Source organism: Osmerus eperlanus, chromosome 11 (assembly GCF_963692335.1).
Source record: "Osmerus eperlanus chromosome 11, fOsmEpe2.1, whole genome shotgun sequence".
NCBI lineage: Eukaryota > Metazoa > Chordata > Actinopteri > Osmeriformes > Osmeridae > Osmerus > Osmerus eperlanus.
The window spans coordinates 13227218-13242065 of record NC_085028.1 but is presented as its reverse complement, the minus strand read 5'-3'; the positions used below and the strand labels follow the sequence as shown (position 1 = coordinate 13242065).

The following is a 14848-nucleotide window of genomic DNA, read 5'->3' as shown; positions in this document are numbered from 1 at the left end:
TGGGGGTGTGAAGTCTGGACTGGTTATTGTTCTCTTTTTGGCTCACCATAGATCTCCTGTTGGAACTATTATGGGATAGAGCTGCATGTTCTGAGTGTACTTGGTTATCTAATTATCCTGCTGGATTCTCCTGGCTGTGTGAGTCAAAAGAACAGCATGGAGATGTAAACAAAGGCCATTTTACGTTGACAAAGATCTGCTGGAGTGATGGAGGTGCCATCTTTAAAATGGCGTGTCTCTCCACAAGACTGATGTGTTCATTACCCAGGGCAGAGAGTGCTGGAAGTCATTTAAATACCAAAGGCAGAGGGGAAGAAAAATAAACACAATGTAAATGTGCTGTGCAGGATTCTCTGCTGTTGTGTTTGTGCTGTGAAGATTATGGTAACAGAGCGTGTCTGAAGAGCCCTATGGGAACTGCCTTGTTTTCTTAGGAGATATCAGGCCCTGTAGTGCCAGCACTTCAAATGTCAGATAACTGCCCCTAGGTCAGAGCAAGGAATCCTAGAGGAGTGGAACAACTGCCTGACTATGCCGAGGGAGACAGAGAAACTAAAAGAGATGGATGCCTCGTCCTTATCGTCCGTAGAGAGGGATCTCATTTCCTTTGCTACAGTTTCTCTCCTGCAGTTCTTCACACGAAACTTTCATGGTGATGGAGATGGTGACCGACACCACGGAATCCACTGGAAGGGAACATTCAAGGTTCACTGACTGTTGTGGACGTGGCACATCCCAACATTTGGAGTGAATTCTATCTGGCTTTCTAATCCGAGCGGATCGCTAATGCTCACGAGGAGCTTGAGGAGGCGATGGGCCAGTCAAGCGCACACAATCTATTTAGCTGAGCTCCTCTAATGTGCACCCAGCGCTCACAGAGCAGGGAGGGAGAAGAGAGAGAGAGAGAGAGAGAGAGAGAGAGAGAGAGGAAATAGGGGGGAGAGAAAATAGAGATACAGAGGGAAAAGAGAGATACTTGGAGTAAAGTACTGGATGGGTAGCCACCGTCTGATTCCTTGCATGGGTGAAGTTTCCCCGTAAAGCAAAGAGGCTTCTGTCCTCGTAGAGCAGCTCTGTGTGACCGGGCTGTCCTCCTCTCTGTGTGACAGTTCACGCTGCCCGCCTCAGAGTGGTCCATCGACCTCATTCGCCTACTTCCCATGTTGAATAACTTGTATTAATGGCTGTCCCCCACCCTCCCTCCCTCACCCAGGCCCGGTCTGCTCAACATCGGGGAGTCAGCCACGCAGCCCTGGCTGGCGGACACCTGGCCCAACTCCTGCTCCAACCATAACGACTGCAGCATCAACTGCTGCACCGCTGGCAACGGAAACAGCGACAGCAACTTGGCCACGTACAGCCGCCCGGGTAAGCAAACACACGGGTACATACACACCCACACCAACATACATACACACATTCATATACACACACACACACACACAGATTACACACTGACACAATATATGCACATGGGTACAAACATGTCCACGCCCCATCGTCGCTGCACTTGGCATGTTACCCCCGCAGCCCTCCGCAGACTCTGCAGATAAGATTAATCAGAGCCAGGATGAGATGTTTCCGTGCAGAGAGAGTGAGCGCGCGCGCGCGAGAGAGGAGAGGAATCCGGTATCTAGGTTAGCTCTCCTGGGACGGGTCTCTCCCTTTACTGGGTCTCAGCGAGAGAAACCTGCAGAAACATCAGCTTTAGCCGTGCACGCGGGTGTGCTTGTGTGTTTGATTCATTTGAGGTTAAAGCAGGGCTGTTTTAGGAAAGGGTATAAAAGGAGAGGCCCTGGAAGGAGCTTATGGGTTTACTCTGTTGCTAATCGAATTGCTCTTCTCATTTCCATACTGTTGTTATAGCCCCTAATGTAATCTCCCCTAAGTGCTCAGTTATTTAAGAAATGTGTAGCAGGCGTGGAGGTCAGGGCAGGACTGCAGCCAGCAGCCAAAGCAGTAGGCTGAGTTGGAGGGAGAGGAAGAGAGGGAGACGAGAGAGAGAGAGAGAGAGAGAGAGAGAGAGAGAGAGAGAGAGAGAGGAGAGAGAGAGAGAGAGAGAGAGAGAGAGAGAGAGAGAGAGAGAGAGAGAGAGAGAGAGAGAGAGAGAGAGAGAGAGAGAGGAGAGAGAGAGAGAGAGAGAGAGATGAGAGAGAGAGATGAGAGAGAGAGAGAGAGAGAGAGATGAGAGAAGAGAGAGAGAGAGAGATGAGAGAGAGAGAGAGAGAGACGGATGGAGTTAGTGAGATGCAGATAGACTGGGAGGGATGTAGAGGGAGGGGGGTATATCTTTTGCACCTGGAAGAGTAAAGTGAAGGATTGGAGAGAATGGAGGAAGACTGATGGGAAGGATGACCGGAAGACATAAAGATAAATGGAACTGAAGGAGTGAGCCGGGGGAGAAGTAAAGAGAGCAGGAGAGATGGACAGCGTGAGAGATGGAGGGAGAGAGAGAGTTGTGCTACGGTACACCTCCAGGTGGCCTTTCAGTTTAGTCAGCAGCACTTTCCACAGACAAAGGGACTAAGTTTGTTTAGAACAAACTCAGGGCACGCACGCATGCACACCCACACACACACAATATTATAAATACACACATTGAGAGGGTTCACATCTCTCTACAGAACCAGGGAGCCAGAAGCAGGTGAGGCTACAGGGGAATTAAGATTGTTCACTCTCAAGTAGAAACCCTGCTTCAAACAAGCCCAGCCAGGAACCTGAACTAGCTCTCCAGATACTCTCAAGTCTGAAGTCAAACTCAACTTTGAGAGAGTACAGCACATTCCCTTTGAACACGCGGCCTCACTCCAGTTCTGTTGCGGCTGATAAAGTGTGCACCCACGCTCCCAGAATCCTTCATGTTTGGCATCAGTCCTGTCCATAAGGATTACCCTCTCATGTTGTAACATCTGTGTAAAGGAGAGCTTTGTTGCCACAGGGTTCATAAGCATCTTACTCAGGGCCTAGTACAGTGGAGTCAGTCCCAGTCAGCCTGGTGTATCGCTCAGACTGGCTCACACATCCTGGTCCTGAGTTAACCATCCCCTTGTAAGAAGAAACCTCCTAATCTGTCCTCATTGTTGAGCTGCTCCAGGTCTCGCTAGCATTAGCTTGCGGGACTGATAGTGTGAGTTGCTGTGGAATGGATAACATGGTGATCACTCACTGCATGACACCCCAGGGTTCAGTGTAGGGAGCTGGGCTTGCTGGCTGGATTGCACTGGTGTGTGTGTGTGTGTGTGTGTTTGTGAGAGAGAGAGTGTGTGTGTGTGTGTGCATGCCAAATACCTGCAAGAATGACCAGGTGGGTCAGCTGGGGGTTGGGGAAGGCAGACAGAGTGTGTAGGTTTAACACCTACAGAACAGTACCTACGAGGTTTGAGGTGTGGAGGTATCCTTGGCTGGGAGGGAACTGTGCGGGCGGGCACCCACCCCGATATTTACCGCAAGGCTGCTTCTCTGATCTCACGGAGGATTTGAATATTTTATGAGCCAAGAAAAATTGGATCTGTCAGTGGAGCAGTGATTTTACCGCACACCTCATCCAAGGACTTTGATACGGACATGTCTCACAGTCCCTCTCAATGAACCCAGCCTCCTGGAGGATGAGGCCGAGAATAGACATGACATCCATGTTGAGCTGGGGATGAGAGGAGGAATTACACAGAGAGAGAGAGAGAGAGAGAGAGAGAGAGAGAGAGAGAGAGAGAGAGAGAGAGAGAGAGAGAGAGAGAGAGAGAGAGAGAGAGAGAGAGAGAGAGAGAGAGAGAGAGAGAGAGAGAGAGAGAGAGAGAGAGAGAGAGAGAGAGAGAGAGAGAGAGAGAGAGAGAGAGCAGCTAGGTGGAGTGCAGCTTCAGTCACTCACCTGAATCACCAGATAATCACATCTGGAGTGGAGCGGTGATTGTGGAGTTTCTCTGAGGGCAGAGTAGTACCTGTCTGGAGGACACAGGGGCCCTGTGAAGGGTGTGCACATGAGTACATGTCGATTCATTTTTAATCCATTTGAAATATTTTTTACTTTCCCATTCGGTTTACAGCCCTTCATTATCTTAGCATAGCCCTCGTCCTGAACCCAGATCTCGCCCTAGTCTGGACGGAGCTCTCCAGCTCCGTTTGTGAATAACACCAAGCCCTCCTCCCCCCTTCCCATGTCATCCAGCCGACTGCATTGCCAACTACAACAGCCAGATGGAGAACAAGCAGACCAACCTGATGGTGCCAGAGTCTGGCGTCTACGGAGATGTGGACCTCTCCAACAAGATCAACGAGATGAAGACCTTCAACAGCCCCAACCTGAAGGACGGACGCTTTGTGGGCCCTGGGGGCCAGCCCACGCCCTACGCTACCACCCAGCTCATCCAGTCCTCCATCCTGGGAGGGGGAGGGGGGGGAGGAGGAGGAGGAGGAGGAGGGGGAGGAGGGGAGCTCAATGAGAAACACTGCTGGAAGCCCGGCCCAGGCCAGCAACACAAACAACAGGATGTGACCTCACAGCTCCAGTATAACATCATGGAGCAGAACAAGCTGAACAAGGGTGAGTGGGTCGCGAACAAGGTCACATCACCACCTCCATCTTCCTTCCTTCATCATCCTAGCTTCCTCCTTGCTCCCTATCCAGGGCTTTCTTCCTCATCCTTGCTCCCCAATGCCGGACTCTCCTCACCCTCCCAGGGCAGCCTCAGTGTGGAACTGGGAAGAAAATCTTCTTCAGTTTCCAGTCTGCCTCCCTCGCCCTCATTCCGTCATTGCAAACTAGAGCATCATCACTCTTCTCATTGTCTGCAGCGCTTTTACGTAACGCCTCCTCCTCGCTCCTCTCTGCGCTCCCTTTACACCCTCTCTGCTCTGAGCTGTGTTTCCCTGCTCCGTGTCTCGTGTGACCTCTGGTCCGGTGGGGCCTCAGGTTGTGTTCTCGTGGCTGAGCCTGCTCGTGTCACCGGCGGAGGCTCAGCCACAGGTGTGCTGGTTGTCCTGTGGCGTCAGGTGTCTGAAGCTGAGATGACTGTTGGAGCTGACAGGCTCTGTGCTCAGCTGTCATCGCCTCTTTCTCGCCTCCACAAAAGACCCCCTCTGCTTCTGTGAGGCCGTAGTTTAGAATGTCTCTTCTGCTGAACGGAGAACCTGCATGTTGTCTACCCTGCTAGGAAGAGGAAAGGGCACAGCATGGAGTGTCTCGCATGATGTGGTAGCGTGGATGGTTGTTGTGACTGTTTGCATGTACTTTGTCTGTAGATATTATCAACAGTTTGTGAAACTGGTCCGCCTACTGTTTCGTGTTCAACTTGAACTGAGAAATCATAACTCCAACCTGTCATCCGCATCAAGCTGTCTTGTCTAAAGAGGCAGTTAAGTGTGTAGGATGCAAATCATGTGACCTCTCTTGAGTCTAACCATCCTCCCCCCCCTCTCCACAGACCACTACAGAGGAGGGGACAGCCCCATGCCGGCCACCATCCCCTACAGCCAGGCCCACGACGGCCACACCGGGGGCTCATACCCCAGCTCTGACCGAGGCAGCAGCAGCACCTCTGGTAAGTGGGCGGGGGCCAGCTGGGGGGGTTGAGAGGGAGGGGGAGGGGGTCATGGGTTATCAAACCTACAAGTCCATCAGTCAACTCCCCCCCCCCCCCCCCCTTCCACAAGAGTGTTGTTTACCAGTTAAATGTTTCACTTTTTTTGGTTTAGTTTTTTTGCTCATTGTTATGGTTGTGAAACATTTAATCACATTCACCCGGAAGCTCCCTCTAAAAATGCAACTTTTTCCTCAAAAGCAATAAATCACAGCGAGACAGGAAATAATGCACGATGCTTTAAAATGCTAATTTGATTAATTTCCATGTCAGTCTATCTCGAGGAGAAATTAAAAGGGAGATGCATTTGTGGAAAAGTGGAAGAACTGAATAGACAGAAAAGAGCACTAAACACGAGCCCTCCACAACACCAGCGAATCTGAACAAAAGGCAAGAGAACCCAACCCTGGCATCTGTTAGTGCCTCTCTCTGGGAGAACCAGACCATTATTGTTTACAACGAATTAAGAGGGATATTTTATTCATGCTTTTTCTTTGTCGGCGTGTAGTTTGGTGGCTGGCAATTGACTTTAGTTGTTGCCGCCATTTGTTTTGTTAATTTGTTGATGACCCTCACCTTCTTCCTGATTTAAAAGGGGGTTCATTTCATTATAGATGCAGTGTGGGTTTGTCTGTTCAGACAAGGACTAATGACAGCCCTTCCAGATAGCATGCGGCGCGGTTGTCATACAGAAATCTAGTGTTTGAAGTTTGTCATTAAAGAAGAGCCTAGTGCAATCTTGGAGCTCACACCTCATTGGCTTCCAGCCCTAATGTTTTGCCGTTAATTGGCCTCTGATGTTGTCGTTTATATTTTATTTTTTTCAATTTTAGCTCAGCACTGGTCTGACATTACAGTTAAATAATCACAGTGTGTTTGATCCCATCCCTACCATTAATTACAGATTGAGGTTGTGTGTGTGCTCATGTGTTCTCAGAGCACGCAGTACGACAGAGCCTGTGCTAGCAGTGGTGCTCTCATGTGTAAAATGATCATTTTTATCTTGTGTCAACCCAGCGCTAAAATGACCCGGTTTGTTAATACATTTTTATCTGCTGCCAATTTAAGATTGTATTTATTTGGCAATTTCATGAGCATCAATAATGGAGATGGCTTTAGAGACGGTGAGAATGTGAGAGGGGTGTGTGTGTGTGTGGTTAGGTGTGTGTGTGGTTGGGTGAGTGTGTGTGTGTGTGGTTGGGTGTGTGTGTGTGGGTGTGTGTGTGTGGGTGTGCTTCCTGTGACTGAAGAAAGTCTTTGTTCATTTCTGAGCAGGCAGTCAAGGTCAGAAGAAGGGAGTCCGAACCCCCAAACTGCCCAAACAGAGCACCATGAACTGGGCCGACCTGCTGCCCCCGCCCCCTGCTAACCCACCCCCCTGTCAGACTACAGACGAGTACTCCCTGTGTATGGACGAGAGGTGGGGCATGTCTATGTAAACACACACACACACACACTCACATACCCACACGCACTGCCCTATCATTTACTGCCACTTGACATTCTTATCGCACATTCAACCCATGTTCTGTCTTTCCTTTTTATATCGTCGACCGATGTCTTTCCTGTCAGACGTTGAAAAAAAACAAAAACAAGCAACGGCAGCAGTATTAAGAGACTTGTTGATTTCTGTGACAGACGTGACTGTTGTGATCAGAGGTTCACCAACGTGTCTGCCTGTGCCGACAGCTATGACCCGGACATGCAGTGTCCCATGCCCCCCTCTCGCATGTACCTGCAACCAGACGAGCTGGAGGAGGAGGAGGAGATGGAGAGGGGGCCCACCCCCCCGGTCCGGGGCGCTGCCTCCTCCCCAGCTGCCGTGTCCTACAGCCACCAGTCCACCGCCACCCTCACGCCCTCCCCCCAGGAGGAGATGCAGCCCATGCTCCAGGACTCCTCGGCCGGCCATGAGCGCAGGTACGGCCCCCGGGGGGGGAGGGAGGGAGCTTACCGATGCTGTGCAGGCCTACCACGGCGCATGTATGTAGTAGACGCCATGCGCCAAATGGGAACACTTTTCCTGCCTGTTGTTTCAGACGGCATGTGGGGTGCCCCCCTGTCCAGCCCCTGTCCCCCACCCACACGTACGGTTACATCTCCAGCCCCTTGGCGCTGGACACGGATGGCATGGAGGAGGAGGAGGAGGAGATGCTGGAGGAGGAGGAGGAGGAAGGGGACGAGACAGACGCCGAGGTGGCCAAGGTGCACCGCCACCGTCCCCACCGCCCCCACCACCCCCATGCCCAGCCCGGCCAGATGCACCCGCGGAGGCTAGTGCTGCGGGGCCTGGAGCAGACGCCGGCCTCCAGCGTGGGCGACCTGGAGAGCTCCGTGACCGGCTCCATGATCAACGGCTGGGGCTCGGCCTCCGAGGAGGACAACGCCTCGTCGGGGCGCTCCAGCGCCGTCAGCTCCTCCGACGGCTCCTTCTTCACGGACGCCGACTTTGCCCAGGCGGTGGCGGCGGCGGCCGAGTACGCCGGCCTCAAGGTGGCCAAGTACCCCCCCACGCAGGGGCAGGAGCAAGGGGGGCACCCAGGTAAACACACATGGAGAGGACGCCCTCATTCCAAACGTCCTCGGCTAAAGAAACACATCGTTTACTGACATTTGATGTGCTATTTCCGGGCTTTTCTCGAACTGTTTCCTAGTGAAACGTGTCAAGTAATCTTGCAGGGGCTCAGACACCGAGTGCTTACCCGTACACTGTAAATCACGCCACCTAACCACGGACAAACTCTCCTTTCAGGGAGGAAGTTCCAGATGGGCCCTACAGGCCACCGTCCGGCCAGCCCCGTGTCCACAGACAGCAACATGAGCACGGCCAACATGCAGAAGCGGCCTCCCAAGAGGCAGAAGCAGCCTCCTCCAGCCAGTCACCCGGCTCTCCAGAGACGTGACAACTACCCTGAAGGTAGCGTTAGCAGCACGTGCTCCAGCATGACTACAGGTCCGTCACACTGGGTCTGCCCCAGAAGCTCCCGTGTGGAGGGAGGACAGGGTGGTGGTCTGACTTTGAATGAATGAGTGGGTGTCGTAAGTCAGGGATTTTCAATCATGTTCCCTGTGTGTGTGTTTGTGTGTGTGTGTATCAGGATGTGCTGAGTAGACTGTTGTAGCAGTCTGTAGCAGCTGCTGAAGGAGTTGCGTGTGCGTGTGTGTTTGTGTGCGCACGCCTGAGTATGTTGTCTGTATGGGTCTGCTTATCTGTATGAGGTATGTGCGTGTGTGTGTGTGCCCCTTGTGTATGCTTGTCTGTATGAGGTGTGTGTGTGTGCCTGTGCGTATGCTTGTCTGTATGAGGTGTGTGTGTGTGCCTGTGTGTATGCTTGTCTGTATAAGGTGTGTGTGTATCTCAAGGGAGAGCTGTCCAACTTACTCGGCTGACACTGGGACGTTTTCCCACTCCAGTTGCTAATGAAATCCCCCCCAGGTGCTGTGGCTGTTATTGGAGCACTCCTCTGCAGGAGCCAAGCAGAAACAATGCAGGAGCTAAATACAGAAGCAGCTAAACACTCTGGGAACAGCTTTCTCCTTGTGACGGTGAATGGAAAAAATGGACCGTTCTTTTATCTAATAGTTGGATCCAGCTTATTTGTTCCTGTCGGAAGGCACGTTTTAGTGTGTGTGTGTGTGTCCGTCCATTCCCAGAGCTGGCTCCCCTTACTGTCAGGTGTCCTTGTGTGTTGGAAGCACTTGACAGGGAGATTTAATATCCACCACACTCTAGAGCCAGACCAGCTATATCACTGCAGCAAATCCTCCCTCCCTCCCCACCCCACTACGTCCACCTCCTTCCATCTCTCCTGCCCCTCCCTTTGAAGTAATCTCTCCATCCATCCGTCCCCGGGCGCTCCCTCCTCCCTCCCTCGTCCCTCCCTCGTCCCTTTGTTCCCTGGGCGTGTGAGAGGTGAGGAGAGCCACTGCCATGTCTCCACCTCTCTCTGTCTGCCTGCTGATTGCATTTGATCTGAATGGATTGTTTTCCATTTGGAAGTTATTGCCTGCCCTCGCACCCCCCCCCCTCTGCGACCCCCTCCCCTCCTTCACCCCCCCCCATGCTGCATGTGTTTCTAAGCGGAGTGACATTTAAGGCATATAGTAGGTGTCTCAACGGTTTAAATCTGTAAGCAGATATGTTGGTATAATTCTTAGTGTCCGTCTCAGGCCACACGTTACATAGATATAGAGGAGAAAAGTGCCAGACTGATCTATTTATGATATTTGGGTACGTCTATGGTTACTATCCCCCGGCCCCCCCCCCCCCCCCCCCCCTCTGTCTGGCCCCTTGGAGGTCAGACCGAGAGCACAGCCCCAGCATACTCAGCCAAACACAGAAATACCTCCAGCTAAGTGGGCAATAAAAAAGAAGTCGAGGCAAGTGGACCATCTTCCCCCACACCCTCCACCCTCCCTGCTGGTGACCTGCTCCTGTTTGCTCAGGAGACCTGGAGAAGCCCCAGGTCTGTTCTCCTGAGGGTCACGCCATGGTCTGATGCCTCAGTCCTGCACGTTTACATTACTACGTTTATATACCCTGTCTTGATTTCATGATATAGCATCTTAGCAGACGCCCGAAAGACACAGCCCTGCTTTTAACCACCCATCATGTTATTTACCCTGACTACAGAGAAGACAAACCTTCTCTCCAGACATTGGTCCAATCCTGGCCTTCATTTGACTATAAATCTTCCTCCTCTCCTCTCCCTGTAGATGGTCATATCTCTCAGACAGAGGCATTGATCTGTCCTGTCTGCAGCAGGAGGCGGGAGGCAGGGGAGATATTAAAACCCTGCCAACGCCTCCCGGACCTATGATATCGACTGGCCCGTCCTGTACTCAGGGGCGTGTGCTGTGGGGAGAATCATCCGGAAAGTGCATTAAACTGGCCCCGATTCTGCCAACAAGAAGCGGCAACGACTTCGCTAGCTCCATAAGCTCGGCCGTGTAAAAGTGAACGCGGTGTTTGATTCCCCGTCCTGGAAGCCCCGTGGCTGCCGGGATGCTAGGTGAGGCCAGCAAAGCTGCCATGTTTATTAACTTTCTAATCCTGTGTGGATTAAGGCTTGGGCCGCTGACAAAGCCATCCCTCAACTGGAAGCTGATTAGAAGATGAAAAGGCATCGATTGCTGGGCCGGCGAGCCAAGAGGAGCAGGCAGGGTGTTTTGTGTGGCTGGCTGTATGGAGGCGGGTGTGTGTGCGGCTGGGTCTATGGAGGCGGGTGTGTGTGTGGCTGGGTCTATGGAGGCGGTGTGTGTGTTGGTTTGCTGACTGTGTGTTGTGCTGGGTTCATATGAATAATGGCTCAAGGACAGGCAGCATTGATTCATTGACAGGAGAAGTAGAGCGGGTCACAGAGACAGCTGCTGACCGTCACGCTCCCCACTGTCTCCCCATCTCTCTCTCTCTCTCTCTCGCACGCTCCCCTCTCTCTCGCACGCTCCCCTCTCTCCTTCGCTTTTTCTCTCACTCCCTTTCTCTCCCTCACACTACGTTTCTCACCGCCCTCCTCTGTTTCACCTCTTTAGCTGTCGTCCCCCCCGCCCCATCCCCCCGTCCCCCCCAATCCCCACACACTTCTGTGATTGGACTCCTCTCTCTTTGCCTGTCATTTCCTATCTCTCTCCCTCGCCCCATCCCCAGTGCTAGTTCGGTTCGGACGGCTGTGTGTAGAGCGGTGAGTGTTTGTACCCGTGAAACAGCTGTGTTTATACTGGATGTCTCTAAGCAAGAGTGGTGTGAGCGCACACACACACGCGTGTCTGCGACACGGCCTCTGCAGCCTTCAGATGTGCCTCCCCAGCGGCACACAACGCAGCCTCTGAGTCCAGTTAACTGACGAGCTCTCTTCTTCTCCTCGCGTTCCCCCCTCCAGACCTCCCCCCTCCCCCCATCCCTCCTCCAGCCGGGCTCAAGTCCCCTACGCACCCCTCCAAGGTGTCTCCAGAGGGCCGGGGGGTGCTGTCCCCCAAGACGGGCGAGGCCAGGGACAGGAGAGGGGGCTCTGGAGGATACCGACCGCGGGAGGGCTCGGACCCCCGGACTAGCTCGTCAGAGCGCCGCGACGCTCAGGACAGACAGAAGACTCCTCGAGGAGGGAAAGGGAACAAGCACGAAGGAAACCATGGCAACAAGGCTCGCCCGCATCCAGGTAAATGGCCACATGAGGTCTTGGCAATGTTTTAGGTCAATAATATTGCACTTCATTGCGATCAGGGAAGTGACATGGGACATGTTGGGCTTCCTCCGTGTGTAAGTGCTGACAGAGGTCTCCCTGCTCCCTCCATCCCCAGGTCCAGAAGACATCCTGCCCTACAGCCGTCCCTCCTTCCCCTCGGTGAACAACCCCCGGGGAGACCGTGAGCCCAGCTCCTCCAGCTCCATGTCCTCCAGGGGCTCCGGGGGCCGGCGGAGAGGGGAGGGGGGCCCAGGGGGGCGTAGGAACCCAGCTGATTTGGGCCTCAACACCTCTGGAGGCTTCCAGCTTGAGGAGGGAGACCTTGAGGTAAAACCTCCCCTCTCTGCACTCTAACCTTTTGTACCATGGCAGGTGATCAGTCGTCTAACCTTGTGTTTCCTGTTGGTGTTCCTCAGATGGCGGAAAGCTGAATACCACCATAGAAGAAAAAGAAAAAGAGTTACTGTCAATATTTTTCCCAACAGAGGACCGTCAATGTTTCTCTGACAATTTTAACACAGTATCTCATCATCCAGTCCGCTGACCAATACTCCACATCCCTAGAGTTTCTTTACATCTGAAAAACAGACCAGATGTTTTTCTAATTTACCATTTTCTATGTCCATATACAAAGAAGAAGAAGAAGAAGAAGAAGAAAAAAAAGACTGGGGGAAGAATGGTACATTGTGAGGAAAGAGCTCAGTAGCTACACTATGTTTGTGTTTTATTCCAATGCAATATGGAGTAAGAAAGTACTCCAGATTTTCACATGACTTGGCATCCCTTGACAAGGTCTGGAGAGCCCATGCAGTCAGGGGTCACTGTTATAGAGAGCTACAAGCAGGAAGGGGAAGAGTTGTAAATACGTGTAAACATGATGATTTTCTTTTGTTTATTCACCCATAGTGGTACTACAAATTTGTCCTCCTTGTTTTATTTTGCTAATAATAATTTTATTATGCCAGTAAATATATTTTATCGTCTCCATTCATGTTGTAAATTGCTATATTATTTAGCCACCCCAAGAAAGTGCCACTTTTGGGATTTTTTTTTTTTTTTTTTTTTGTAATGCACTGTTCTGTTTTTATTTGTCTCAATGTTTGTTTTTTTACTTTGGTTTTAAAAGCACAATCACTAAACTTTATTTTAAACCATTTTATCTATTAACCTTTTTGTCTTACTGGCGTGAATACAGGTATGACAAAAGAGTCTTGTTAATCCTGATGAAGATGATGTAGTTAAGGAGATAAGCTGTTCATGATGGGCTTGTTTGGAAAGGAAACTCTCTGCGTTGTCTTGGTCTCCCTTAGTTCCAGTGACAACTTCCAAGAGGGAAACGGCAAATGTGGGTCATATAGCAGCAATGTACCCGGCTGTTTGAATTGACCATAGTTCCAGCCATTGCACATTAATTCAGATGGTTACATTGTCTACTAATGCACTTAAAAGAATGTAACATACTAGTTCTAGATGTCACCTTGGTGATCATGAGAGGCCGTGATTGGACGAGGAGAGTCTCCTTTCCGGGAGAGGAGAGAGGTGTTTGAACCCCGCCCTGAGAAGAAGGGGTCTGTTGTTTATTCATAGGACATCTGCAAACATTTGTTTCGTAAAGCAAAAAAACGCAAAAGAACACAAAAAAATTACGAATAAAAAAAATGTTCAAACTAAAAGCTTCTTTTTCTGTCTTTCTTGTGGTTATCAGATGCAGAGTGCGTGGAGTATTACTTTACCTCTCACTCCAACATTGTGTTCCATCATGGAAACGCCTGTAAGTAGAAGACAAAACATCATAAATGTTTACGGAGATACAACACACTATTTGTCAAAGTAATAGGAGAGGAATATTCTGACAGACGACATTGCTTTTATTGACATTTTATCAGAGCTATAATGGAAAAGCATTGCCACCATAAACCTCAATGTCAAAGCATCTATCACATATTAATTTGAAATCCATTTGAGCCATGCTTTCCTCGAAAGGCCACAGTATAAGATGAATGCTGTGTTAACATGACTGTTAAGGTGGCTGTAGATATTATTGCTCAAATTTTATTCTGTCATTAATAGTTTGAAATGTAAACAGTAGGAGTGGGAATCTTTTGGTACCTCACGATTCGTGTGACAGGAAAAGAATGTAGAGGGAGGAAGACATACAGAAAAGGGTGAAGGCTGGATTTGAACCCAGGTTGTTGCAGTACTGCCCTAGCTTTCAGAGCATGCACACTGACCCAGTGAGCTAACAGGGGAGCCCTGCTTCATCTGGTTTTCTGACACCCCAACTCTGCAGGTTGTTACAACTAGATAGTTAAATGTCAAATATAAATGTTGAGTGGAGAATGTTGAGGTGAAGGATTGCTGGTAGCTCAGTGGTTAAGGATGTAGGCTACTGTGTGAGGGGTCTTGTGTTCAAATCTGGCTGAAGGATCTTCTTGCAGCTAAAGTTTTGCTCTGCGACTGCGATGTTTGTTTCCCCCACCCCTAGTAAACGCCCGCTCTTATTTGAAGAAATACAAATAAAGATAATTCGATCAAATGTGATCATTAATACTGATTATATTGCATTCAACATCAGTGAATTACAGTTACATGAATCTTTAAATCTATATTTTCCCTATAGCCTGCTGTAGCAGATGGTGTATGAAAGCAAGTCCATAAAGATGAGAGGTGGTGGTGTGACTGCAGCGTGACTCCAGATAGAGATGGGGTCTAATTGGAGAGCAGGGGACATTTGTTCCAGTTTATTAGTCTTCTTCCTGCCTACTCCTTCTGCTGTTCCACAGCCGTAAGCTCACCTATGGGACTACCTACCTCAGGAAAGCTTCTCTCCCTGTCTGGCCTTAGTTAAACACTATTCACAATCAAGAGAAATGGAGGCTGGCCCCATCCTCTTCCTCCTCTCCCCCAGGGCTTCATGGAATTGGAACAGAAGTTCCTGTTTTCTCAAGCTAATGACTTGAGCACCCCCCCCCCCCCCATCCTCAGTTGGTCAGGTCTCCTGAGGCCCTCTTAGACCCCACACTCAGATCCATCAGGAGGATTGAGGTTCTAACACTGCTCCCTGCAGACTTGGTCAACATAGCCTACAGTCTT

The 14848-nt window shown here is 50.6% G+C and overlaps 1 protein-coding gene across 3 annotated transcripts in view; it reads left to right on the top strand.

The window, feature by feature from the left end:
* Window positions 1-13428, top strand: part of robo1 (roundabout, axon guidance receptor, homolog 1 (Drosophila)) — a 178941-nt gene extending 165513 nt beyond the window's left edge. For 2 of the 3 annotated variants that reach the window (XM_062472465.1, XM_062472466.1), the window contains exons 20-29: window positions 1214-1368; window positions 4163-4537; window positions 5418-5534; window positions 6849-6993; window positions 7263-7493; window positions 7613-8115; window positions 8326-8526; window positions 11453-11728; window positions 11871-12082; window positions 12172-13428. In XM_062472465.1, coding sequence (XP_062328449.1) covers window positions 1214-1368; window positions 4163-4537; window positions 5418-5534; window positions 6849-6993; window positions 7263-7493; window positions 7613-8115; window positions 8326-8526; window positions 11453-11728; window positions 11871-12082; window positions 12172-12186 — 2230 coding nt within the window. In that variant the 3' untranslated portion in view covers window positions 12187-13428. The remainder of the gene's footprint in view (window positions 1-1213; window positions 1369-4162; window positions 4538-5417; window positions 5535-6848; window positions 6994-7262; window positions 7494-7612; window positions 8116-8325; window positions 8527-11452; window positions 11729-11870; window positions 12083-12171) is intronic. The other variant, XM_062472464.1, reaches the window with a different exon arrangement.
* Window positions 13429-14848: the final 1420 nt, after the last annotated feature.